Consider the following 26110-nt stretch of genomic DNA (forward strand, 5'->3'; position numbering starts at 1 on the left):
TGTTATGACTCAATAACAAAATCAATTCGTTTTGTAAATTAAAAATTAAGTGAAAACCCACAATTTAAAAAACATTTCTTATTAAATTAATTTTTTTGTTGAAATAAGTTATAAAATTTATAACAATTATTAAAATAATGATTTAAATAAAAAATCAGATTTATTGATTCATTAATCTATGAACTGATTACAGTTAAAGAAATAAATTAAAGGCTAAATTGTAGATATTAGGTATTAATTATTAATTATTTTTTATATTTCTTAAAATGTTTATAAATATAACAAAAATAATAATTTGTTGCTCTTATTTAAAATATTTTTTTTAAATAAAACTAATAAAGTTATATATTTTGATTAATAAAAAATAAATATTTCAACACATAGCTATTCAAAGATTGGTTGCTACTTATTATTGATGGAATATAATACAGATAAAATATCTTTAATAATGAAAATATTATCAACATGTAATTAAAGAATAAAAATCTAAATAAATATTAATACATTTTTTAAGTAAGTGAAACAGGTTCAATAATTTACTATCTGATAAAAAAGAAAGTTTTATTTAAATTATAAGGATAGGATTAAAATTTAGTTTGCAAAACAATTGATTAAAAATTAAAAAAAATCAATTTGAAGTAAATTTTAACCGTAAAAACTAAAAAAAGTGAAATATGTTGGAAGGATTGTTATTGAAGAATATAAAGAAGAAGAAATGAACTTTATTGTATTTTTTAAAGTATAAAGAAAGTTTTATGAAGGTTTTTCTCTGTGTGCATGACGAAAGATTGGACAAATGGAATTATAGTTTTAAATGAATTTCATCAATAATTTAATTAAAACTAAAAATTAATTAATTAAATTACTTACTTTAGAGAATTGATTGATTAGTTATTATTATAAGGAGATATTTACATTCATTCATAAAATATAGATAGATAGATTCACAAACTTCTATTAATAAATACAGTTAACTTTTTATAATAATTTTAAAAAGTCACTTGAAGTTTATTATTCATTCATTCACTCACTTGAATATTCAACAAGTTATTCTTTAGATTCTTCAACCATTATAAATTGTATGAAAACACTTTTAAGCAGCTCAAGCCATAAAAGTAGGTTATTTTATCAATACAATGCTTATATTTTATTCTAAATTATATTATTAACAACTCAAATATATTAAAATAGATAGCTACTAGTTTGAAGGTAATAGCAACAGCAAATAAAGCAAGATAGGAGAATATGGAAATATTGATAAATAAAATTAGATTTTAAGTGATCAAAATAGTAGAAAATAATACACTGAAGAGTTAGGTTAGGATAAATACAATATTTAACCAGCAAATTATAGATAGTAGACCACGCAATTAAGGAAAATAGACCTGAATAGAACAAGCAACATCAATACAATTTTAAATTAGTAGAGTAATAACAATAGGTCGTAATCAAGAAGTTAATCTCCTACTTAATAAGAAAATGGCAAATTCATTTCTTTCAAAAAAAATTAAACATATGAACAATCTAAATAGTAAAGATTCTCATTAATAGCGTAACAAAAATAAGAAGAAGAAATTTAATCTGGCTTTAATAATATCAAAAACAGGAGTAAAAGCAATCTTTCTACTTCTTCTGCTTAAAAAAAAAAGGCCGAAAAGTAGGGTGTAAGCAATTCTAAATAAAATGTAAAGATAATCAAGCTTCAGCTTGAATAAGAAAAAAAAGAAAGAAATGGTAGCAGTTCAAGTAGGAAGTTAATTAATTCCAAATAAGATAAATTGAATAAAGGTTAATAAGAAATCTTAGGAATATAATAGATACCAAATTTTAACGATGACAATTATGATTTTATTGCAGGAAAGAACAGTGCTAGAGGCAATAAGCATATTCAGCAAAGACTTAGCTATAATGATCAATACATTTTTTAGGGTTAAAAGCAATAATCTTAAATAAGCTCTCCTAATTCAAAAAACCTAGCTATTTTGAGTAATAATAAGAATGATTTTTCTCTTGATGGCTACGATAAAAAGCTGTAAACAAAAATTGAGTTTAATAAGATAGATTAAAAATTTGATAAAAAAAATATAAATGTGCTTTCCAGCAATCATTCCAAGAAATTTTCTGATTTTTAGGAATCTCAATTTTTTGAGTTTGAAGAAGTCAAAAAGTAAAGCAAGACAGAGAGTAACAATCAGACCACTAAAGATTCTAACTAACATGGAAAATAAATTAGTTATAATAGTAAGGATATTGATAATAAATAAGGCATGTAAAAAAATTAGCCAACTGAGAAAAACGATTTAAGAGTTTCTGAGTTTGAGATTCTTGAATAAAGTATTTTGAGGGAGGAACAAGAAATCAAAGGAAAAAAGAATTAGTCAAAAGGCATTAGTAACAAAAAGCTTTCAAATCAAAGCAGTGGATTTTCAAATTCTAATTATAATAATTATTTTAGCAATGCCACCCCAACTTCAGATTCCTTAAAGCACTTAAATTTAGCAATGGAAAGTGAACAATACAGAAAGGATTAGAGAAGCAGCAGTGGAATATGCCCAGAAACAGATAATAACTCTCTAAGTTCTTCAATTCATAGAAGTAACGATTTAACAAATCACAAGTTAGATTTAGCAATTAAAAGTGAATAAAATAATTCAAAGCCTGCTTCAAGCTAAATAACCTCCTAGAAACCACAGAAAGTTTTCAGTGTTTTATCTTTGTCATAGCAAAGCAGCTCTTAAGTCTAGCAAGACACAAGTTAGACTAATTGCACAAAACCTAGTGGTGTTAGTGGGAGTGTCAATAAAAACAAAAATCTCAAGCAAATAAATTAAAAAGCTAATTTTTCCAAGTATCCATCTGAAGATATCGCTAGCAAATTGATTAGTGATAATTAAAATGACAATTGCTTTAATTCAAATTAACAAACTTAAAAAAAGGCTTAAAGTAGTAAGAGAAACTAATTTAATTCTAATGCAGTAAGCAAATTACCAAATAAAAATATATCTCCAACTCTTTATACTTCAAGAAGCCAATAATAGTTGAATTACGTTTCGGAATGTTCTAAAAAGTTGTTTTAGGAATCATAAGAAATAGGAATAAATTCGAAGTCAAAAGAAAATATTGCTTTATTTAAATAAGCTCTTGAAACAAGAAATAAAGCGATCAGAGGTAGTGGTTTTACGAGTGCTAAAGCTGTTTCACCTTCAACAAGATATTAAGAAGTAAAAAAAATACATTCTATAAACTAAAATATTATAATCAATAATTTACAAAATCCTCAAAGAGGCAGCCTAACATCTAGAAACAATGTGTAAGATAATAATAATATAGATTCCAATAACAATTAGAAAGGTGATTAAAGCAATAAGCATGCTGTAAGTGATAATAATTCTGTAACTACAACAACAACAAACGCAACAAATAACTGCAAGACATAAATTTCTACTCCTTTGTAAAAAATAAATACAAATTCTAACTCAATCAATTAAATCTTAAAGGCTAAGGTCTAAGACTCAAAATAAAACAATCAAACACAATCTAACGCTCAATCTAACAAAAATAGTTCTAGTTATTTTTTAGGCAATTTCCAGTCAATAAATTCAATTCAGACAACGATTTCTAAAACAGAAATTGGAATCAGTCAAAATTAAATAGATGATTCTCACTGTGATCAAAACAATATAGCAAAATCTCCTTCTCAAAAATACTACTTAGATTACTAAAATAAATAAACCAAGTACTAACCTTTATCCCCCACTTTTAAAACTGAAACAAAAAATAAGAATGTTTCAAAGAGCATTAATAAACCTCATTAAAGTAATATCAGTGCTGACTTATCAAACGGAAATAATCATACAATAATCTCACATGAATTTACAAATAGAAAATCAAATAATTAAAGAGACACTGAAAATAGAAAATCAGATCTATTGGCCAGTGCTTCAAACACATAAAGTTATAATTTTATAAATGAAAAGTCCAACATAATTAACAAGATATCAGGTAATTATAAACTTAACGAAAAAAGTAATTTGGAAAGAAGCTTTAATTTAATTACCCCTTCTAAATCGACGCTAACTCGCCAAATCCAATTAGCAGCCAATCAGCAGGAAAATTCAATAACTAAAACAAATGAAAAACTATAACTAATCTAAGAAAAAGAAAGGTCAAGAGATCATTCTCTTGAAAGAAAATAAAACAACCTTATAACATAAAGATCAAAGAGCTAATATAAATAAACACAGTCAAACATGGTATAATAATTTTTATAAACACCAATTTAATTGGATGACTGCTCTCCAACCAACAACGACTACTCAAATAAAAATTAAAACAAATAATACTAAACACTCACAAAAGATAGCAATACAACATCTTTAACTAAAATTGATATAAAGGAATCCTTAAATCTCTCAAAAATACCTACTGTGTAAACAAACTTAACTAGCAGCATTAACTTAAGAGGAAATGAAAAGGCAAAAAGTTAATAACTAAATATATCAAACAGCTCTCTTATTAGATAAAGCAATAACAAAAATAATTTAGATATTAAAGAAGTGCAAATCTAGCCAAGTTAAAATAGTACTTTTAATTTCAAGCCCTCATATTTCACACCACTAAACTATGAAGATTTGAGTGATTACATAGACCATTCCAAAAGAAATTCTTCTCCCACTGGTTTTGCTGTTATGACAACATTTAAGAAATGATTTTAAATCTATTTGCAAATATATACAAATTTTGTTAAGAGTTTAAAGAAATTTATAAATTTTACCCATATAATTATATATAAATAATTTTGGAATACTATATTTAAATAATTTCTATATATCATATTCCATATTTGTAAGTTAGTAATTTATTCATTTAAAAAATTTTAATTTATAAAAATAAATATTAATATAAATCAATAAAAAATTGAGGGTGTTTATGAAATCATGAAAATCTACAATAATAATTTTGTTTTAATTTTTAAAAATCAATGGATTTTATTTCTATTTTTTTTATAGTTATTATTCCCTTTCTTTATCATTCTGGATTATTTTAAGTATGTTAAAGTAAAATTAATTATAAGCAATAAAGTTTTATGGTGAAATAAGTTTTATATATTGAATAGAAAATAAATTTGAAGACAAAAAGAAGACATTTAAATTTGACATTTTTATTAAAATGAGATGAACTTTTTTCATACAGCTGTATTAATATTTAAGGAGTTCGTTGATAAGCATATAATATACATACGTTTTATAATTATTTGCTATAAAATTTAATTAGTATATAAATTGTATACGTTTTAAGATAATTAGTAATAGGACTTTACTGAAAAATTTTTCAATTAAATAATATAAAATGATAGGAAAAGTAAATAGGAGTAAAATAATATATAAAAAACTAGTACTGCTTTGTTGTCTAAGCAGTTTTATAAATGCATTTATTCAAATAAAGGAAAGTTCATCACACAGCTCTTCAGACATTGTAAACACTGAAAAGTATCGAAAATTTAGTATTGATCCTCATTTAACAAATTATGCCTAAGATTTAGAATATTTTTACATCGAAAGTGATTTATGCGACATGGAAAAGTTTAAAGAATCATATTAATTGAATTTTATATCAAACGAAGATTAAGATAAATCAGCAATTTAGTTATAAGAAATGAAATATTCAAGTAGAAGTAGCTGTTTATATACTGTTTAGATAAAATATGAATGTCCCTCCAATAAATATTTGATTAATTATTAATTATAGCTATAAGATAAAGTGGATTCTTTGAACAAATGGTAGATTTATTGGAAGAAAATATGCACAGAAACTAAAATCCCTCGAAATGGGCTAAATATTGACTTGTAAATAAACGATGAAGGATAAAAAATATCTTTGGTGTAAAACGGTGTTAGTATATCCACTGATCCAATTTAACTAGAAAAATCTGTTGGTAAACCTAAATTTATAGTGTAAATAATTATTTCTTTCTTTCTTCAGCATAAATATTCACTATATTTTCTTCCAACAAAATTGTATATTTTTGATATAACATCAAAGCGCAGCCAAAAGTATTTTTTTATTTGGTAGTATATATGTTCATAGATGTCTCAATTTACTTTTATATAATATATCAAAAAAATGATTTATTAAAATTAATTTCATAAAATTGAATTACATATTAGAAAAAATGATTATAAAACAGATATTTTTATGTTTAATGTAATATATTTTTTTAAATGGTCATATGTACAGATATTTGTAAGGAGAAGATTAGTAAGATTCATAGAATGAAGAGTTATAATAAGAAAATGAAAGTGAATAAAAAAGTGATTTGACTGTGCTAAAGAATATGGTTATGTAAATTAATGAAGAAATTATTTAAAGACCTTAGATTTTCTTCAATGAATAGGAAATCAATATAAAAGTAATATAAAAATCCAATTATTTCATTAAAAGAATTTGTTTTTTTGATTTGATCTCTTTGAACAGCAATTGAAAGTCGATTCTAATTAATCAGAAAAATAACTAACAATAAAAATAATATTAAATAAATAAGATATTATTTTCAATTTTTGTTGAATTTTTCAGATGATATTTTTTTTCTAAGCAAAATATTGTTATAAATTGATGTTATCAATTGATATTAAAAATTTAAATAAAACTCAAAATATTTTTTATAAATTTTGACATTATTTAATTAATTAGATATGAAAACGATCTAACGAAATTTAATAATAATAATAATAATATATTAATAGATAGAAGGAAACTTAAGTAGGGGTGGATCGATAAGTAGAAAAGGAAATTTTGACCAATCTATAAAAGAAGAAGATAATATATTGTTAAATTTGGATTGTTTGTAGGAAGGGGAGACAGAATTTTAACTTTTAGTTCCATTAATCCACTTTGATGATATAAAGATAACAATCAATAAAACGTGTGGTATGAATATAAAAGAGGAGCTTATACAAATAGAAAGAAAAATAGGTCTAGAATTAATTTTCTTTTTGGTGTTTTTACTGTTTACTGTTATCCACTTTATATTTTCAGTGCTTGTGAAGAAATAAAATGTAATATAAAGTTATCCTTTTTTGCTTTCTTTTGTGCACTGTCTATTACAAACAAAATGTGTTTAAAATAATTAAAAATTATATGAATTTTTCATTAGCTTGTCAATTGTCACTGAGTAATAAAACATAAAGCAATCATTTATTGATGAAAATTCAAAGCTTACTGACAAATTTAATAACAGTCCAGTTGATTCCTATATTAATGATGAGCCTGATAATTATGATAAATCAAATTTTTAAGATATTCAAGTTAATTAAGAGACTGACTACAAGCAAGTCAATATTCATTTTCAGTAAGAAAGCTAAATTTTTAATTAAATAAATTAAGAGGAGGAAAATGAAGAATTTTATGGTTACATTTGATGGTGATTAAAAATAAATTAAATATAATTCTTTACTTCTTTAGAAAATATTACCAAATTCATTTAAATATCATGCAAATATTAATTATTTATTGAAAATTTTATTTTGTTTCAAAAACAATTAAGTTTTATTTATTTTAGTATCGTTTTTTAACTGTCATAAACTCGTTTATACTTCTTTATTCGTTTATTGATAATTATTTAATATTTTTTACAAGCCATTTATAAAAAAAGTGTATAATAGATAATGAACATTTTAATTCTTTTATTTATTTTTATAAAGCTTTTATTAACTTTAAGAAACTTTTTCTATTGCCTGCTTAACTTGAACTAAATACTCAAAATTTATATAAGAATATCTATCTATAATTATTACTTTTTGATTGTAATATTTTTGTATAAGACTTGTAAAGTTAAAAATAAATCCATAATCAAAGAGTAAATATCTTTGCTAGAAAACTTCTATTTATTTTACATTAAAAATAAATTAATTTAGAGTTTTTTCTCTTCTAAGTCAATCTCTAAACTAAAAAAATAAACCTTAATTAAATTTGCGAATTTTAATTTATTCTTAAATAGTATCCTTTTATTAAATCAATTTGAAAATACTATTTTTAAAATAAATTTAATATTCTATCATATAGTTCTCATGTTTTAAATTTTTAATTAATTAACAATAAATTTTAATATTTTAATTATTTATTTAAATTATTCAAATTACTGAATTACTAAAAAGCTTTCTAATGAAAGCAAAAAAATTCATAATTCAAAATTGGTGAGGAACTTACTATTGCAAATAAATTTATTAAATTATTAAGTAATAAAAGCAAAATTTAAACAATCTAACTATGGTTGAAATAAAGAAGATAAATTGAATTTTGTTTAAAAAATGAATAAAATTTGAAAGAATTCAAAAAAATTAGGTTATGGATTGTATCTATGTATGTATGTGTCTACGTATTATATTTGATTGATAGAAAAGATATTAATAGCTATTTATGTTTTTTTATTTAAATTAAGAATGAATGAAATAAATTTTTTAATAATATTAAAAAAGTAAAGCTATGGATTCGCGAGTAATTAAATTACATTAAGGATAAGCTTAAATTAACTAAATTGTATGTATAAAAGGTGGCTACACTATTTTAATATATGCTTAAATGAAAAAATAAAGTAAAATGAGGAGAGTTTGTTGAATTCTACTATAAATGAAGGAGGAATTAATGCTAATACTTCTAAATACTATAAATGCGTACTATAAGATAGGAATCGTCATTTGGAATATAAGTTATATGGTTTAGAAATACAATTAATTGATTTTTAAGGGGAATTGTTTACGAGTTAGCTTGGATTTGTCACATATAAACAAATCAAATTTTTAAAGTTTAATAAAAGAAATATGGTCTTCTAATTTATGGGATATTTGCATGCAAAAAAGGAAAAGAATTTAGCTTTGGCATTTAATATTATGTATTTTTATTTAAGTCTTTCTTATAAGAAATTGTATCAAAGAAAGTGCATTTGATGTAAAAAAATAAGTTGGATAATTGCATTTGTAATTAACATATATATTTTTTCATGCATAAGCAAACAAATCTTTTACAAAATACATATTTTGGTAATGAATTTACAAAGAATTAATCCAAATAATCAAAATAAGTACATATATCTAATAAAACCATCATTCAATCAGTTTGAAAAGCAGGGTATTTAATAACAATCAAAAAAAACAAGCAAGCGTATTTTTGAATGGCGATACCATAAAAATTAATTAATCTTACAAAAAAAGTAATAAGAAAAAGAAAAACAAACAAAAATCAATTTGGTTTGATTAGTATTTTCTAAATTAAGTTAATATAATTGATTACTATAAATCTAAATTAAATCACTATTAATTCATTATTACAAAATTTAAAGACAAACTCTTGTAATTTATCAATTTTAATCAATTATCAGAGTAAGATTGCGAGTCCTTTTTGTGTTAATAGATAAAATACCAACAAAAACTTAAAAAACATTCACAAAGATTTCAAATAAACCAGCTAAAGCTGCAGTTTCAATCAACTCTCACACCTGAAAAATACATTTTTTATACAAATTATTACATATGGCTGATATTGAAGTTCCAGATTCGCCTACAATATTTGGCAGCGATGCAGGATCGTCGCCAACTTTATCAGGCAAAAAAAAAATATCTTAAAAATCAGAGTAGAAAGATTCTAACGAGAATGTGATTACATTGCGCAGGAAGATATCAGACTGCGAAGAGTATTAATTGCAATAATGCGATAATTTTTCTTTAGATAACAAACAACTTTATAATAAATTTCCTGCTGGATTTAGCAAAATTGAAGAGGTAGATGAAGAAGATGAAGCAAATCAGGGTTAATCTCAAGTGAAAAAATTTTATGAATCTGGTGGTAGCGATTAGGAAGATGAGAGTCCTAATGTCCATACATATGTATCAAATACTCAACTAAATTGCAATTCTGTTTCTATGAAATAAATTGACAGTCTTGAAGATGATTACTTCAGGGATGCTAAAAAAATTAGAAAGCAAAATGCAAAGCAAGGATAAGAAGATCCTCGCATTTATATAGTAAGAAATCTAGATACAGGAGAAGAATTTGACTCTAGAAGTAGTGAAATAGATTCAAAATTCTCTTACTCTTCATTAGTAATGAAAACAACTGCTTCTCAGACTCATGATTCTAATCAGTTTAATTGCTCAGAAGTGAGCATTTTGCCTTCTGAGTAAAATTGGAAGTAATTTTGGAATAAAGTAAAGAAAAACAACCTATTGCTTCTTGATTATTGTGAAAACGGTGACTTATAAAAACTTCAAATACTACTCTCTGATAAGTAGCCAATACCTACATAAGTCAATTTTAAAAGCATAGATAATTGGACAGCTTTGCATTTCGCTGCATCAAGTGGCAATCACGAAATAGTGGAATTTTTACTGCAATAAGGTGCAGATCCCTTTTCATAAAGCTCAATGCAAAGGTCAGTGATTTATTTTTAAAAATATTGTAGTATAGAACTCATTTTTAATAGTTCAGTATTATTGTTGAAAAATGAATAATTGCTAATAAAAAATTTAAAATACTGTAACTTTATTAAAAAAATTAGCAATCTTGATTTAAGTTTTAAAATTTAGCTTACTACTGTTTAGAATTTTCTATTTAGGTTACAAATTATTTAATTGCTTTGTACCAGTAAACAGAAATATTTATGTTTGAAAATATTAAGCTAGTTCAGCACAATTAGAGTTAATCCTATTATTTGAGCAGTAAAATTTAAAAATTATAGTACTAAGACTCTATTTTATTAAATTTTATTATTGCTCATTCATTCATTAATTTATTCTTTTAATCATTCTTTCTTGCTCAAATAATAAAATAGATGCAAAATACTAATTTCTCTTATATAAGAATTTAAATCCCCAGAAACTGATTAATTTTGCTAATTTTTTAAAAACTAAATCAAAATTTTAAGCAAGCATTTAAATTAAAAGTAAAACTTTAATTGAAATGAAAAAAAATATTTTTCAACATTTAAACTTTTTAAAATTTTATTAAATTAGCTCTATTTGTATTTTAAAAATAAATTATTTTCATAATTAAATAGAACTCCTTTACATTCAGCTGTTATTAGAGGTAGTTTGTTGTGTACTTAGCAATTAGTTGAAAAAGGAGGCAAAAAATTAATTGATATATAGGATAAAGATTTTAATACTGCTCTTCACCTTGCCTCTGAAAATGACCAAATTCAAATTGTTGAATTCTTAATTTAAAACAAAGCTAATTTTTCACTTAAAAATCATAAAAATTTATCTCCCTTCCAATTGAGCATTTCTCAAGAAATGAGATAAATTTTCTAAAATTATTCAGCCACTGATTCTTAAGAGGATTATGCCAGACTCTCAGTAGGTGGCTTAGTCAAAAGAAACAATAGGGCTGATCACGTAGCAAAACTTCTTGTAATGACTTAAACAGCTCAAAAGTGTTAAGAATAAAGAAAAATATAAATTATTGAAGACAAGCAAAGGCTTCTTAAGGTATTTATTTTAAATTTGTTAATTTAAATTTAATTTTTAAAATTTTTCTCTAAACAATAAAAAATTGGCTTTATCAATCATTCTTTAATTTTATGAAATTTATAAATTAAAACAAAAATATTTAAAATCAATTTTTTAAATTGAATAGGAACTTTCTTGGAAAGATTTTAGATTTATTAGTAAACTAGGATAGGGTTCTTTTGGTGAAGTATATTTGGTAGAAAGAGAAAAAAAATTATTTGCTATGAAGATCTAAAACAAGCAGTAAGTTGTCTAAAAAAACTTATAAAGATATGTCTAAACAGAAAAGAAAGCATTAAGTTTATTTAATCATCCGTTTATTATCAAACTTCATTATGCATTCTAAAATGATTGGTACCTTTTTATGGTCATGGAGTATGCTGAAGGGTAAAATTTACAACTTTTTATTTATTTTTTAGATGCATTTTTTTTTTGTTTGAATTTTTAATATAACTGATCAAATAAACATTTAATAAAATCTTGGAATTAAATGGTAAAATCATTTTTTTTAAAAAATAAATTTTAATCAGTTTATTAAAAACAAAAATTTTACCAAATAATTAGATTAATTTTTTTGGGTAATTAACTTCCTTTTTAAATTCAAAATAATTTTATTAATTATGTTTATGAGTTCTTGAATAATTTTGAAAATTAACATATTTTTTAATAATATAGTGGTGATATGGGAAATTATCTGAATAAAAGAAATAAATTACCAGAGGATGAAGCAAGGATATACACAGCTTAAATTGTTCTGGCTCTTGAAGAATTACATAAATAAGATATTATTTTCAGAGATTTAAAACCTGATAACGTAGTTTTAGATCACTTAGGAAATGCAAAATTAACTGATTTTGGACTTTCAAAAGAAGGAATAAAAGAAAATACTTTCACTAAATCATTTTGTGGGTAAATAATATTTTAATCTTAATTTAATTTTTATGAAGAAAATCTTTAATAATTTAAAAAGCCATTTTATTCTTTAAATTTGATTAAAGATGGATTTTTGAAAGTTTTATTTAATTTATTATTAAAATTAATAGGAGTGTAGCTTATTTGGCACCCGAAGTCCTTGCTAAAAGACCTCACTCTAGAACTGTTGACTGGTATTTACTGGGAACTTTCCTTTATGAATTACTTGTTGGTATTCCACCTTATTATGATAACAATAAAGAAGTAAAATGAATTAAATTTTGATATAAATACTAATATTATATTTCTATTAAGATTCTATATGACAATATAAGGAGAGGACCATTAAAAATTCCTAGATCTATGTCAGCTGATGCTAAGGATTTAATTAAACAAGTAAATATTTTATCTTAAAATTTCATAGTTAAATAATTGTTAAAAATTAAAAACAGTTACTTAATAGAAACCCAAAAGAAAGACTCGGTTCAAAAAGAGATTCTGAAGAGATAAAAGAGCATTAATTCTTTAAAAATATTTGTTGGAATGATATTTATACAGGAAAAGTAAAGGCTCCGTCTTTTGATGTTCCTAAAGTAGATACAAAGCCAACCTTGACAAACATAAATTTTGATAACAGACCTAAATAATCTGATTAAAAATCTCACAGCAATAAACAAAATCAAGCCAGTCATTCAAGCTAATAAAATATTGGCAAAATAGATAAATGGTCTTACATAAGTTGAAGATATGCATTTAAATTTGCAATAACACCCATTCATCCATCCATCCTCTCAAATTTTTGAATCAAATAAATAAAAATATAATAAAATTCAAACAATAAATCTTTTAATATAACAACTAAATCATTCAAATCAAATGAATGCAAATAGATTAATACAACATAATACAAAAAAAATCACTTCAATAATAAATTATTTATTTTCGGCTCTTAATAATAACAAATGAGTAAATACATATATTCTCAAAAAACATGAAAAAAACTTAGAAAGAAAGAAACAAAAAAATAAAGAAAACATACATGACTTATCAAATAATTAATATTAAATTTAATTTACTTAGACTATATTTTAATAAAATTACTTAAATTATAATAAAAAATAAAAAAATAATAAATAAATAATATATAATAAATCTACTATTATAACTTATAATTCATTATTATGTAAATCTTTACTTAATAATTTTTGTATTTTTTATTTTCTATACCACCACTGTCTGCGTTTGTCTTCCTCAAATCAGGAAAGCTAAATAAGCAAAAAATAACCAATCAAGTAGAAAAATGTATTAATTTATTAAAAATTTAATTAAAATAAAAAATTTTTCCTTAAAAATTTTAGTCTTGCCTTTTCAAGCAAGAAAGAAAGAAAGTAATAAATAATTATTGTATTTCATGAATATAAATTTTATAAATTTGTTTTTATTGAAAATCATTTAAAATTTAAAAATAACTTAATAATTTAAATTAATTAAAAATTATTCTAATACTTTTATTGAAGTGTCTGCATAAAATTGTGTTAGCTTATCTCTTTTTCTCGATTATGTCATAAATTAATTTATTTAATTTATATGTTTCAAACATAAGTAAACTGGAAGAGAATATTATCTATTAAATCAAAAACGATACATTTTTTAATTATATTAAATTTATTTTGAAGAGGCAAAAAAATACAATTATTAAAATAACAATAATAGTTTTAATAGTTTAATATAAAAAAATAAAATTTAGTTAATAAATTAGTTTTAACATTTAATAATCAAAATTTAATTTAAATATCAAAATATCTAATTTTATCCAGTAACTTTTTCTTCAATAATGGAATTTTAATAAAATTTCATTAAACTTACTTTAAGAATTTGAATACTTAAAATAATAGAAAAAATTTTAACAGAAAAAACAAATATTAATAAATAATTGAAAATATTTCTGTTTTAGTTAAAAAATAAATTTATTTAATCACAAAATAATGAAAAAAATATATTTTATTTATAAATAAATAATTAAAAAAAGAGATTTAATAAAAAATTAGTTTTTTTCAAAAGAGAATTGAGATGAAATTCATTAGGATTTTTTGAAATAGAAAGTTTTAATCTAATATAAATAAAATAGACTTAATAAATTCAAAGAATATAAAAATCAAATATTATCAGATTTTTCAAAACTGATTAGAAAAGAAATTAATTATTAAATTGGGAAATAATAATAAAGTATAAAAATTGAAAAAAGATTATTTGATCTCAATCTAAATCAAAAACTAATTTGTAAAAAAAATTCAAATAATAAATATTAATTTTACAGCTAATAAATATAGGAGCCTTAAAAATAAATAAAAAATAGAAGTGGTATCTATTATCATATTTGCTTTCTTTTGAAATTCTAATATCATCATCATCATCAATTTATATAATAAATTTATTTAAAATTTTTAAAAAAATTTCTAATTGAGTTCTTATTACTTTCAAAATGTATGGATAAATTTAACCTAGAAAATTAGATATAATGATTTTAGGATATAATAGAGAAGCGAATCTTTCTTTAATTGAGGATTACATTTAAAAGTAGCTTTTAGGTTATGATTTAAAAATTGATTTATTTAGAAAAATGAATAAATAGATGGGTGTTAAGTAAAACTGAATCTTTTCTATTGGTATTGTAGATTTGTAATACCTAAATATTATTATGGAAGAGCAGACGGTATTATATTAGTATATAACGTGAGTGATTTTGATTCTTTTAGGAAAATAGAATCTATTATGTAAGATATATAGTAATAAGGAGAAAAAGGACTATAAACAATTATTGTAGCCAACAAAATTGGTTTGGTAGATAAAAGAGTTATATCTATTTAACAAGGCGAAGAACTAGCTTTTAAATACCGAGTTCCTTTTTTTGAAGTATAAACAATACCATACAAAAATAGATACTCTCTTGTAGGTAAATATAAATTGATAGCAATATCCCTTGAGCCTTTAGATGTATAGCTTAATAAATTATATTATTAAATAAGGAAAATAGTTTTGAACAAATAAATATTTCAGATAATAAAAAAAGTAAAAACTAAAATACACCATGCTATTGCTGAATCTCAATAATTAACAAACAAAAAAACAAACAATTTCTTTTGACTAAATAAATATTCAAATGCAAAAGTAAATCTTGTTTGTCTAAAATTATTTAGTTTAAGAATTATATTTTAGAGAAGTAGAAAGAAAGATCTTTCAATTTCTTCAAATGAAGGTTTGAATCTGACATACACTTACTTACTTAATTAATCACATAAAACTTATATATCTATTTTACAGATTGCTTAAACAAAAGTACGTAAGTTATAAATGTGCAGATTTGTTTTTAAATTTCTAATATTTTATAAGTAAATTTTTTAGGTATGTATATTAAATTTAATTACTATTGTATTAGATTTCATCTGGAAGCATTTAATTTTAGCTAATTATTTTAATTTTCTCACTCTGTATTGTTCCCTTCAAATATTTTCCATTTATCTTAGTTAGATAGACAGTTTGTCTCATTTATTTTAATTTTTTTAATAATTTCAAATAATTATTTTTAGTAAATATCAAGGTATTTTATTCAATTAATTTATTATTTTGTTATGCCACATTGATAATATTTAAATTTTAATAATTTACTTTATTTTTTATCACTTTAATTTATTCTTCTCAAAAATATACGAAATTTTTAAGCTTGTCTTATCCAACTAAATTTTATAAATTTTTTTTTTAAACACTTAATTAATGTAAGGAACATTTTTCAAAAATTTTTTTAATATTTAAGATATTTTTTTTGATTCAGCTTATATAAGAGGAAAAGTGAGGTCTGGCGATCAATTTTTTTACACCCAATTTTTAAAATCAATTTTTTAAAAAAAAATATATTTTTTTAAAAAAGCAGGTTGGTTGGTTATATTTCACCTCCATTTATTAATAATATATAAAGTTGCTTATTTATGATGTAAAGATCATTTATATATAATAAAATAATATCCATCAAAATTTTTTAGATAGTTAGCAATATTAATTAAAATTGGTTTAAAATTATTTTTTCATAAACAGTTGCTATTTTTAAACTTAAAATCTTTGTTAATTTTATTAATTTTTAATTTATTCTAAATTAGTTCAAATCCAATAAATATCAAGAGCAAATTATTATCATTTTAAGATTAAAAGTTTTAACTATTTCAAATAAATATAGCTATATCAGATTGGAGATGAATTTAATTCTTAAATTTTCAATCAAATGAGTAATTTAAAAATTCTTAACCACAAAATAAATTTTTAATTAAAAATCAAAAAGAATGTTTTGTATAAACAATTGAAGTAGTATTTAAATTAAGACACTTACTATAAAAAAATTATTTCAAATTAAATATTATATTAGTTATAATAACTTGAATATTGTTTGCAAGATCAATTTAAGTTTCTTTTAATATTACTAAATTAAATAAATTTTCTTCAGGAATAAATGTGTGAGATTGATTAGCTTTCTTTCAAAAATATCTATTTCAGAAGTAAATAAAGCTAAAAATAGCAATAAACAAACACAAATATTTATAATTAATTTTATTTATAACAATAATAATCTTATTAAAATTTGAAGATAGCTAAAGAATTTTGCAATTAAAATTAATTTTATTTTTATTTAGAATTTTCTTAATCTCAAAATGTTTATTTTAAATATTTAATTTTAGTTTAAATAAAAAATTTTTTTAAACCAGATTTAGGTTTGAGTTACTTTTTAAATCTAAGCAGACAAAAAGAGATAGATTATTTATTTATTCGCCACAGAATTAAATAAAGTAAATTATAATATAATTAATTAATTTTTGTAATTAAGTAGTGTAAATGTTGTTAAAACCTTGTGAATTAATCCTAAATTTACAAAATAAGAAATAGCAAAAGTGACCTATTAAAATTTTTTACAGAAATAAGTTAAGAATACGTAATTTTAAAACTATTATTACAAATAAAAAATTTAATATCAACGCAATTAACTAAATTAATGAGTAACCAGCATCTTAAAATCAGTAAACAAAAAGTTATAGCCAATTTCAAACATAATCTGATTTTATTATAATTAAATAAATAAGCAAATAAACCAAATAAAACTTTTGCTTTCTATATAAGAATAAGAACCAAATATTCTAAGCAAAATCCATTCTTAAAAATAATTTTTTATTTAAATGCTAACTGAACTGTTCTATACAGTAATTTTACTGATTGGTGTTCTTTTTTATTTAACATTTTTAAGGCCACTCTATAAGTTACTGATGCTCAAAATAAAGCATGGTAAAGAGATCTTGATTAAATTCGAACCTATTATTGGAATACATGCCTACTTAAAAAAGAGCGAAAAAATCCATGGAGATCCAATGAAGCTATTGAAGTTAGAAATGGCTAAAAACCCTAAATTAAAAGCAGTGGCATGCAGTTTGGGCTTTGGAGTTTTAATTACAAGTGTAGACCCAGACATGAACAAATCATTTTTAATTGATAACTATTAAAAAAGTGTGAAACTTGCACCAATATTTAACTATAAAATACTTAAAAATGGAATAATCTTTTCAGAAGGAGAACAGTGGAAGAAATAGCGCAAAATGATATCAGATTCCTTCCATTTCGATAGTAAATACTATTTTTTCAGTCAAAAATTTAATTTATTAACTCTCATTATGTTCAAAAAGGTTTAAAATCGAGGTTTTAAGTTATTGCATAAGTAACTAAAGAAACAATTGACAGTCTCAGCAAATATGTAGGAAAGGATTACTTCCCTTTATTTGATGAAATGATGAAGCATTCAGGTAATTACTTTAATTAACATTTTAGTTTCAGTTGATTCTCAACTTTTTTTTACTAAAATTAAAGGCGAAATAGGTATTAGGGTTTTCTTTGGACCAGATTTTGGTGATCACCAAATAGATGGTAAGAATATATCTGAAGAGCTTAAGGAGGTAAATGATTAATTGATTCATTTATTTATTTATTTCGTAGGTATATTATAATTTGTATATGATTTATCTTAACATCAAGAATGAAAACATATTTATATAAATGCAAAAATAAAATTAAAGATTGTAGATCAGACTATTGTTTACAGCTATACTTCTATTTTCTTCTAATTAAAGAGAATCTTTTTGGGAGATGAATTGGCAATGAAGTTTTTAACTGCGAAAGAAAAGAAACTTTTGTCTAGGAGTGATAGGATAAATTAAATTGCTATGGAATAAATAGAAAAAAAAATAAAATACTATGAAGGTTAACCTAGTGTACAATCAGACTACCTTATAGATGTATTAGTGAGAAATTATCTCACAAAATAAGACCCAAATCTAACAAAAGAATAAGTAATCCATTTTATATTAAGCTTTTTTTAAAAATAAATGTCTTCATTTATATCTAATTAGATATGCTAATAGTGCATAACTATGTTTATTGCAGCTTTAGACAACACTGGATGCATAATAGCTTGGATAATTTTTTGTTTGGCTAACTATAAAGAAGAAGGAGATAAAGTAAGATAAGAAATCAACTCCGTCTTTCCAACATAGGAGACCTTGGATAACATCTAATTTGATGATTTAAAAAATCTTAATTATACTTCAGCATTTATTGATGAATGTTTCAGGCACTATACAAGTTCTATGGGCGTTTTTCTCCGTAGAGTAGTTGAACCCTTTAAGTCTGGAAACTTTGAAATATAAAAAGGTACTGATTAATCTATCATTAATAAATATTAATTATTTTAATTTAAAACTAAACTAATTAACTAAAAATTTTTAAATTAAATAAAGGAGATATTATTTAAAGTTTATGGCATCCTACCTAATTTAATCCTGACTGGTTTGAAAATCCTGATAAATTTGATGTGAATAGATTCTTAAATGGAAAAGAAAAGTAAGGAAACTCGTATGCCTTTACTCCCTTCTCTATTGGACCTAGAAACTGTATTGGAAAATAAATGAGTTTAGTTGAAGTAAAAGTATCTTTAATTTACTTTGTTAAAAAATTCAATTGCATTCGCAATTCAGTTCCACTTAAAACCACAGCTTCTATTGTGTATAAACCTGTAGATTAAAATCTAATTAAAATATCTTTTTGCTTATGAATATATTGAAAAATTTAATTTAAATAAATGAGGCATAAATATATTTCTCAATATAATTTAATTAAGTCTATTTTAATAAATCTAAAAAATTTTATTTATAGAATTATTGTATGTTTTATCTTGGTTTAATTATCTATTTATTGTATCTAATTCCTCTTTAAAATAACATTTTATTTTCGAAATTCATTTAAATTATTCTCAAATTATATTAAATGCTTAATTCTTCTAAATATTTTATATCTATTTATTATTAATCTGTCTCAGTTATGATATCTAAATATTTTGAGTTTAATTGAATTTCATTTTACACAAATTATTTGAATTAATATATTAAATAATATGTTTTATAGATAGTAATACAATTAAATTTATATAATTAAAACTAGATTACTTCATCTTAAATTTATTCAATCAATCAAATAAATAAATTATTATCAAATTGGCTTAAATTTGAAATACATATTAAAATAATATTTTTTATTTAGATTTTGAATACTATATTTAAATCAAGCTTTTAACTTATGACTTCTTTATTAGCTTAAAGAATTGCTTATTTAATACTGTTTATTTAATAATTATTCTATAAAGGCTTGAACAATTTTCAAAGAAGTTATCTATAGAAACTTTACACTTTAATAATATAAATTTATAACTATAATTTTTCATACAAAAATAAAAATAGGCATTTTTTTTATCTTTCCTTGACTCATTTTTATTATATAAAATAATTCATAAATTTGGTTTTAGTAAAGTGTTGTTTTCTGTTTTTTTAAAGGTTTGCATATGATCTAACAACTTTATAAAAATCATCAGTTTTATTGAAATGTCAAATGCTTTTACGTGCTGAACTCCGTGACCAGCATCATGATAAGAAAAGATAAAATTGTTCAAAAGATTTTACTTATCTCTTAGCTTGAAAATTTAATCAAAGTTACTATCTTCTTTTAATCTGAAATCAAAAGATTGTTGTGAAAGAATCGAATGGTAGATTTCTTGCTAAATATGCCTTTCTTCTAAAAGTGAATCTTTTTGAGAAAAAGCAAAAAATCTTGGAATTCTTTTGTCAATATTTTTAATATTAGCAAAGAATTAGTCAAATCCTCCTTTCAATAGCTGAGCTTTAAGTAGCATAAGATGCTAATAAATAGGAATAGCTTTCCATAAGTTATTATTTTTGTCTTATTTATTTTCGAAAGATTTTACTAATTATTCCATTTACCTAGTAAACTAATCTCTAAATTACTACGTATCAACTTCTTCCCTTGTGATTTTAAGCACATCGATCCCAAATTATTTAAAAAAAAGGTTTTCCTAAAGCAAAGGAGCCCACCTTTATTAAATAATAAAGAGAATAAAATAATTTGCTTTATTGGTTTTAAAATTTTTAAATGAGAATGAATAACTTGATTTACATTTCTATTCCAATTGATGCGGCTTAGACTGAGGCTCTTACTCTATCTGGATATTAATACATAAAATATTTTCCATATAACCCACCTGCAGAATGCATAATTAAAATAACTTTATCTATCTTCAATTCATCTAAAAAATCTTTAATCAAAAGGGATGTATCTTCTAAATATCCCTGATAAGTTCCTATTTATTGAATTATAAGTTAGATTCTTTTTAAATAAAGTAAACAAAAATATATTATTTCTGATGTTTGTTTCTAATAATTTAGGTTTTAAAATTAGCAAAATTTAATATCAATCAATCTATCATCATTTAAATGTATTTCATTACTTTATTTTTGAGATATTCTTATTGCCTTGAAATAGAAATAAGAATAGAAGTAATTAATATATTCAATATTTGTAATTTCAATTTTCTGTTAATTAAAAGTGAAGCAATAATATTAATTTAATTTTATTTACCTCTCCTTTCATCCTTTCCATCTAAGCCTGGTACTGAAAAGTTTATCCATCTACAAGATAAGCGAGATTATAAATTTTACTGCATGCTTAAGAAATCTTAGAGAGTCCCTGGTATCCCATGGACAGTCAAAATAATAGGTAATTTAGAATTAGATTTATCTTCTTCACTTAAGAATGAAGTTCTATCAGTGTAGTATAAATATCTTCCTCCACTTAACTTCATCTCTAAATCATTATTCTTGAATTTTTAGATTTGTTTTTAAGATTCTTATTCAACCAAGGGCTTAAATAGTTGTTCATTTAAAGAACAAATCTATGATATTTGTTTACCTTCTATCTATATTTGCTCCTAAGATCTATTATCTCTTCCATGAATATAATTTTTTGGGATTGCTACTTTCATATCAATAAATATTTAATTAAAGATTAGCTAGCCAAAGTAAGATTTTGAGAGGATTATTTTTTTATCAAATTAATTAATTATTTATTCAACACATATAAAGTAATTTCGTTTTATAAATTAGATGCTTAATAATTTCTATGAATATTCCTAGAATAATTCAAAGAGGTTGAATATTACATAAATTTCTGCAATTTATTATATTTATATTTGTAGATATTCAAATTCTTTAATAATTATTGATCAATAAATCTTATATTTGACTTTTAAAACACAAAATAGTACATATTCAGTAGGACTTATTGTTATTGCTATTATTTTTATGTCAAGATTGGTTTTTGGTTTGCTTTGAAAATATATACAAATGCTACGTAAGACACTTCAGATACTCATAGCATCATAAGAAGATAACCACTGACGTATATTACGAAACTCTGATCTAATTTCTATTAATTAATATTCAAATTTTGACTCATTTCAAATAGCAGTGACGTCAATACTGGTATTAAAAAATTATTTAGGATAAGTCTATTTATTAACAACTATCAAAAATTTTAATGAACGAACATAAAAATTCAAATACTTTATTTTCAAACAAACATAAATATTTATATATTGATATGCAGATGAATGATTTGATAACTTTTTTTACCTTTTGCTATTAATTAACTTCTAAACGCATAGTTAAGTCACTCTAGAGATGCTAATTATTAATTTAAGTATTGTTCTTATATTATTTTTTACTTTTATTTTAAATAAAGTTAAAAAATTTTAAATTTACCACTCTGCACTTACTCATTTTTTGGTTAAATCTAAAGATCCATAAATTGAAAAGGATGAGACACCCATATATTTTTGAAGCAAATTAAACAACTTTATTTTTGTAATAAAAAAGTAGTAAGAAAATATTAAACAAATAACTAATCAAAAAATTATATTAATCATAGTTAGAGTAGATAGATGTTAATGAAGAGGACAAAGACTTAACAAAATAAATATTAAAAAAATAAATTCATTAGTGAGAAAATTTTTATTTGCAGACTAATTGAATATTTTTTACTCTCTAATTTAAAAAATTTTAATTTTAAGAATATTTTCTCTCATCATATTAATTTATAATATTTAAATTTCAAAATTATAATAATATTATTTTAAATTTGTTTCAGGCTATATAATATTCAAATTTTTATTAAGTAAATAAAAGAACTGAATTAGATAACAAATATTCTTAATTTTAAATAATAATTATTTTTTAAATTAAAGTATAAATTCTTCTTTATAAAATAGTTCATATAAAAATAATTATTCTAAAATTTAATTACTTAGTTTTTAAAAGATTTATAAAATATCTAAAGATTATTAAAATACAAATCAAGCAAGCAAGCAAAATATTTCTTATCATATAACAATATTTATTATTTTATAATTCAAAAATTAAGAAAATAAATAAAAAAATAAAATTTTAAACTAAATCAAATATTTTATGCTTAAACATTTAAGAAGTAAATTAAAAGGGTAAAATAATTTATTAAAAAATACAACAAACAAATAGAGATATAAATTTTAGTTAAATAAGGATAAATTAAATAATTGAATTAATAATATTATGATTTTTATCAAAGTTTATCAAGATAGTTGTTGAGTTCTGGTATTTTAGCATTCAAACCTTTTCTAATTCTTATTTCATTGACGATCTTACCTGATTTTGATTCTGGGTCAAGTGGATTGCCTTAAACTACTTGCCAGTGACTGAATGAGAGAGCAGGTATAGCCTTACCTTGAGTGGCTGACTTCAGGGCTTAGTCTAGTCCAAAGCTTTCAGATACAGGGATGTGGGCTTATATCACAGAGAGTGTATCTTCATATTCTTCTCCAACAACTATACCTCTTCTCTTGTTTAAGACTGCATATATAGGGCCTTTGCTTTCGTCTGGAATTCTAATGTCGCATAAGTAAAATGGCTCCAGAATTTTAGGTTCACTCACATATTGGCAAGCCTTAAATAATCTTCTAGCAGCTGGTGTTATTTAATTGCTACGATGGTGAGCTGGATCTACATGTATTACTGCATCCATAATGTTAAAACGAATATTTCTTAGGGGTTCATCACATAAAAGACCTTCCTTTGTACACCATTCGAAAGCTGTTATGATTGAAGGCTGAATGGCAGGCATACCTTATATACCAACTGTTTGGTTTACGATGCAATTAGTTGATTCCTTTTCTAGAGGACCGAAGCACCATATACGCTTTGCATCTTCTCTTTCCCATGAGTAATCATTCACCAAACTGTTGATTGTTTCTTAACTATTGATTTCCTGTATATTTATTTTGTTGCTTACAATAGCTGATCCTAATTCTTCATCTAGAGGTTCGCAAGTACCATATAAACGATTCAACTTATTTGCAGTCTTAGCAAGGCACATTTAAGAACTCTTATCACCTATGGTTTCTCTATACGATACAGTGGGCTGAGAAGCGACGATATTGATAGAATTGTGGGTGAAATCATTGAGCTTTTCTAGACAAATTTGGACGTGTAGCTCTCCACCACCAGCAACAACATAAGAACCTGTATTTTCATCAACTTCTACTTAAACAAGAGGGTCATACTTTTGAAGCATCTTAAGACCTTCAAGAAGACGTGGAAGATCTTGCTAGTTGGGAGTATTAACAGCAACTCTCAATATAGGTGAAATCGTATATTTCATGTTTCTGATATTATGTGCTGTTTCAGAAGTTGTAAGAGTGCCTGTCTTAGTAAGTGCATTATCAACACCTAAAATGAGGACAGTACCTCCAGCTGGTACTGATTCGATAGGTTCGTGTTATTTACCCATCATCAAAAAGGTTCTCTAGATAGTTTTGATAAAGAGACCTTCCTTACTTCCTGGCTTGTAATCAGGGCCTTGAACTCTAACTTTCATTCCTTGAGAAATTGTACCACTGAATACTCTACCGAAAGCATAAAATCTGCTGAGATCTGCAGTTGGGACCATTTTTGAAACATAAAGCATAAGAGGTCCCTCAGAATTACATTCTCTCATGGCTGTGCAAGCCTCATCATCTGCAGGCCCTTCGTAGAGATACAAACTACGATACTTCATAGCTTCTTTAGGCGAAGGAAGGTGATCTTAGACCATTTCAAGTATAGCATCTGCTAAAGGTAACCAAGCTCTCATAGTTCTTTTGATTCTCTCTTGAACATCAACTTGTTTGAGTCTTTCTAATTCAGCTGTAGTTAAAATAGTAGAGAGGTTGAGCTTTTCAACCATCTTAGATAGAACTTCTACATCTGCGCTTGAAGAAGCAGAGTAGTACTTATCTAAAGGAACTAAAACGAATTCAATGAAAGAGCGCAAAGCTTTCTTGTTTTAGTTATTAATTTTGGTTATTTCTGAGGTGAATGATTTGGTTTGAGAGTTAAAGTAGTTATCTCCCCATAACTTAGCCATTAAGGTTTCCTCCTTGGTTGAGAATTTTTGGCTGTAAATTCTTGCAAAAGTTTTTAAGGTGAATCCCCAACACTACTTACCAGAAGAGAAGGCAACGTTACCTAGTGAAGGATCTAAAGTGTAACCTCTGATAGAATCGTTTTCATGCATCTCTAAGATGGAATTAACTTTTGCTATAATCTTAACAAGTCTTTGATAAATATTTTCATAATCATCCTTAAGTTCACTAAAAAGCCTGTCTAGCTTATTAATTACAAGAACGGGTCGTATTCGCTCTTGGCAAGCCTGCCTTAGAACTGTTTCTGTCTGAACAGCAACACCTTCAACAGCATCCACTACTACAAGAGCTCCATCAGTAACTCTTAAAGCAGCAGTGACTTCACCAGAAAAGTCAATATGACCAGGAGAATCAATCAAATTAATGATACTCTCCTACTTGGTCACAGTATTTTGATAGTATAAGGAAACTCCAGTAGACTTAATGGTGATGCCCATTTCTTACTCCTTAGGGTCAGTATCCATCAAACATGCTTTACCAGCGTTGTTTTCAGATATGATACCAGCTCTAGCTAATAAGGAATCAGTTAAAGTAGTCTTACCATGATCAACGTGGGCTATGACAGACATATTTCTGATTTGGTTAGGGTTCATCATGAGTTCTCTTATCTTCTCAATTTAGAGAGTCTTCATTATTTGATATTTTCTCTTTAGTGTTTTTGTAAATAATTTGCTAGCTTATTGCTCTTTTTTTTAGTGGTTTTTATTGTTTTAATGTATTAATTAATTGCCTTCAATAATATGCTTGATAGTAAAGGTTTTAAAGAAAAGAATAT

General features: G+C 23.6%; 7 protein-coding genes across 7 annotated transcripts; 5 read left to right on the top strand and 2 right to left on the bottom strand. All coding sequences in view use genetic code 6, as the record gives it.

The window, feature by feature from the left end:
* Window positions 1-1081: 1081 nt before the first annotated feature.
* On the top strand, window positions 1082-4709 carry TTHERM_00516320 (hypothetical protein; the record flags this gene model as incomplete). Its single annotated transcript, XM_001015243.2, has 2 exons — window positions 1082-1115; window positions 1192-4709. The coding sequence occupies 2 exons, from the start codon at window positions 1082-1084 to the stop codon at window positions 4707-4709; spliced, it is 3552 nt and encodes a 1183-aa protein (XP_001015243.2).
* Window positions 4710-5223: 514 nt separating this feature from the next.
* Window positions 5224-7418, top strand: TTHERM_00516330 (transmembrane protein, putative; the record flags this gene model as incomplete). Its single annotated transcript, XM_001015244.2, has 3 exons — window positions 5224-5954; window positions 6238-6409; window positions 6744-7418. The coding sequence occupies exons 1-3, from the start codon at window positions 5350-5352 to the stop codon at window positions 7416-7418; spliced, it is 1452 nt and encodes a 483-aa protein (XP_001015244.2). The 5' UTR covers window positions 5224-5349.
* Window positions 7419-9524: 2106 nt separating this feature from the next.
* TTHERM_00516340 (Serine/Threonine kinase domain protein) lies at window positions 9525-13153 on the top strand (the record flags this gene model as incomplete). The annotated part of the gene is made up of 7 exons (XM_001015245.3): window positions 9525-10423; window positions 11048-11477; window positions 11626-11885; window positions 12174-12407; window positions 12542-12674; window positions 12726-12806; window positions 12863-13153. 7 exons carry the CDS (start codon window positions 9525-9527, stop codon window positions 13151-13153), a joined length of 2328 nt encoding a protein of 775 aa, XP_001015245.2.
* A 2029-nt stretch (window positions 13154-15182) lies between these two features.
* Window positions 15183-15554, top strand: TTHERM_00516349 (Ras family protein; the record flags this gene model as incomplete). The annotated part of the gene is made up of 1 exon (XM_001470728.2): window positions 15183-15554. The coding sequence occupies one exon, from the start codon at window positions 15183-15185 to the stop codon at window positions 15552-15554; it is 372 nt and encodes a 123-aa protein (XP_001470778.2).
* Window positions 15555-17526: 1972 nt separating this feature from the next.
* TTHERM_00516350 (cytochrome P450 family monooxygenase) lies at window positions 17527-19611 on the top strand. Its single transcript, XM_001015246.3, has 6 exons — window positions 17527-18068; window positions 18128-18244; window positions 18309-18394; window positions 18515-18787; window positions 18848-19148; window positions 19235-19611. The coding sequence occupies exons 1-6, from the start codon at window positions 17627-17629 to the stop codon at window positions 19546-19548; spliced, it is 1533 nt and encodes a 510-aa protein (XP_001015246.3). The 5' UTR covers window positions 17527-17626; the 3' UTR covers window positions 19549-19611.
* A 666-nt stretch (window positions 19612-20277) lies between these two features.
* TTHERM_00516360 (alpha/beta fold hydrolase) lies at window positions 20278-21825 on the bottom strand (the record flags this gene model as incomplete). Its single annotated transcript, XM_001015247.1, has 3 exons — window positions 20278-20878; window positions 20961-21144; window positions 21423-21825. 3 exons carry the CDS (start codon window positions 21823-21825, stop codon window positions 20278-20280), a joined length of 1188 nt encoding a protein of 395 aa, XP_001015247.1.
* Window positions 21826-23438: 1613 nt separating this feature from the next.
* TTHERM_00516370 (translation elongation factor EF-2 subunit) lies at window positions 23439-25967 on the bottom strand (the record flags this gene model as incomplete). Its single annotated transcript, XM_001015248.2, has 1 exon — window positions 23439-25967. One exon carries the CDS (start codon window positions 25965-25967, stop codon window positions 23439-23441), a length of 2529 nt encoding a protein of 842 aa, XP_001015248.1.
* Window positions 25968-26110: the final 143 nt, after the last annotated feature.

Source organism: Tetrahymena thermophila (genome assembly GCF_000189635.1).
Source record: "Tetrahymena thermophila SB210 genomic scaffold scf_8254654, whole genome shotgun sequence".
In the NCBI taxonomy this organism is placed as follows: domain Eukaryota; phylum Ciliophora; class Oligohymenophorea; order Hymenostomatida; family Tetrahymenidae; genus Tetrahymena; species Tetrahymena thermophila.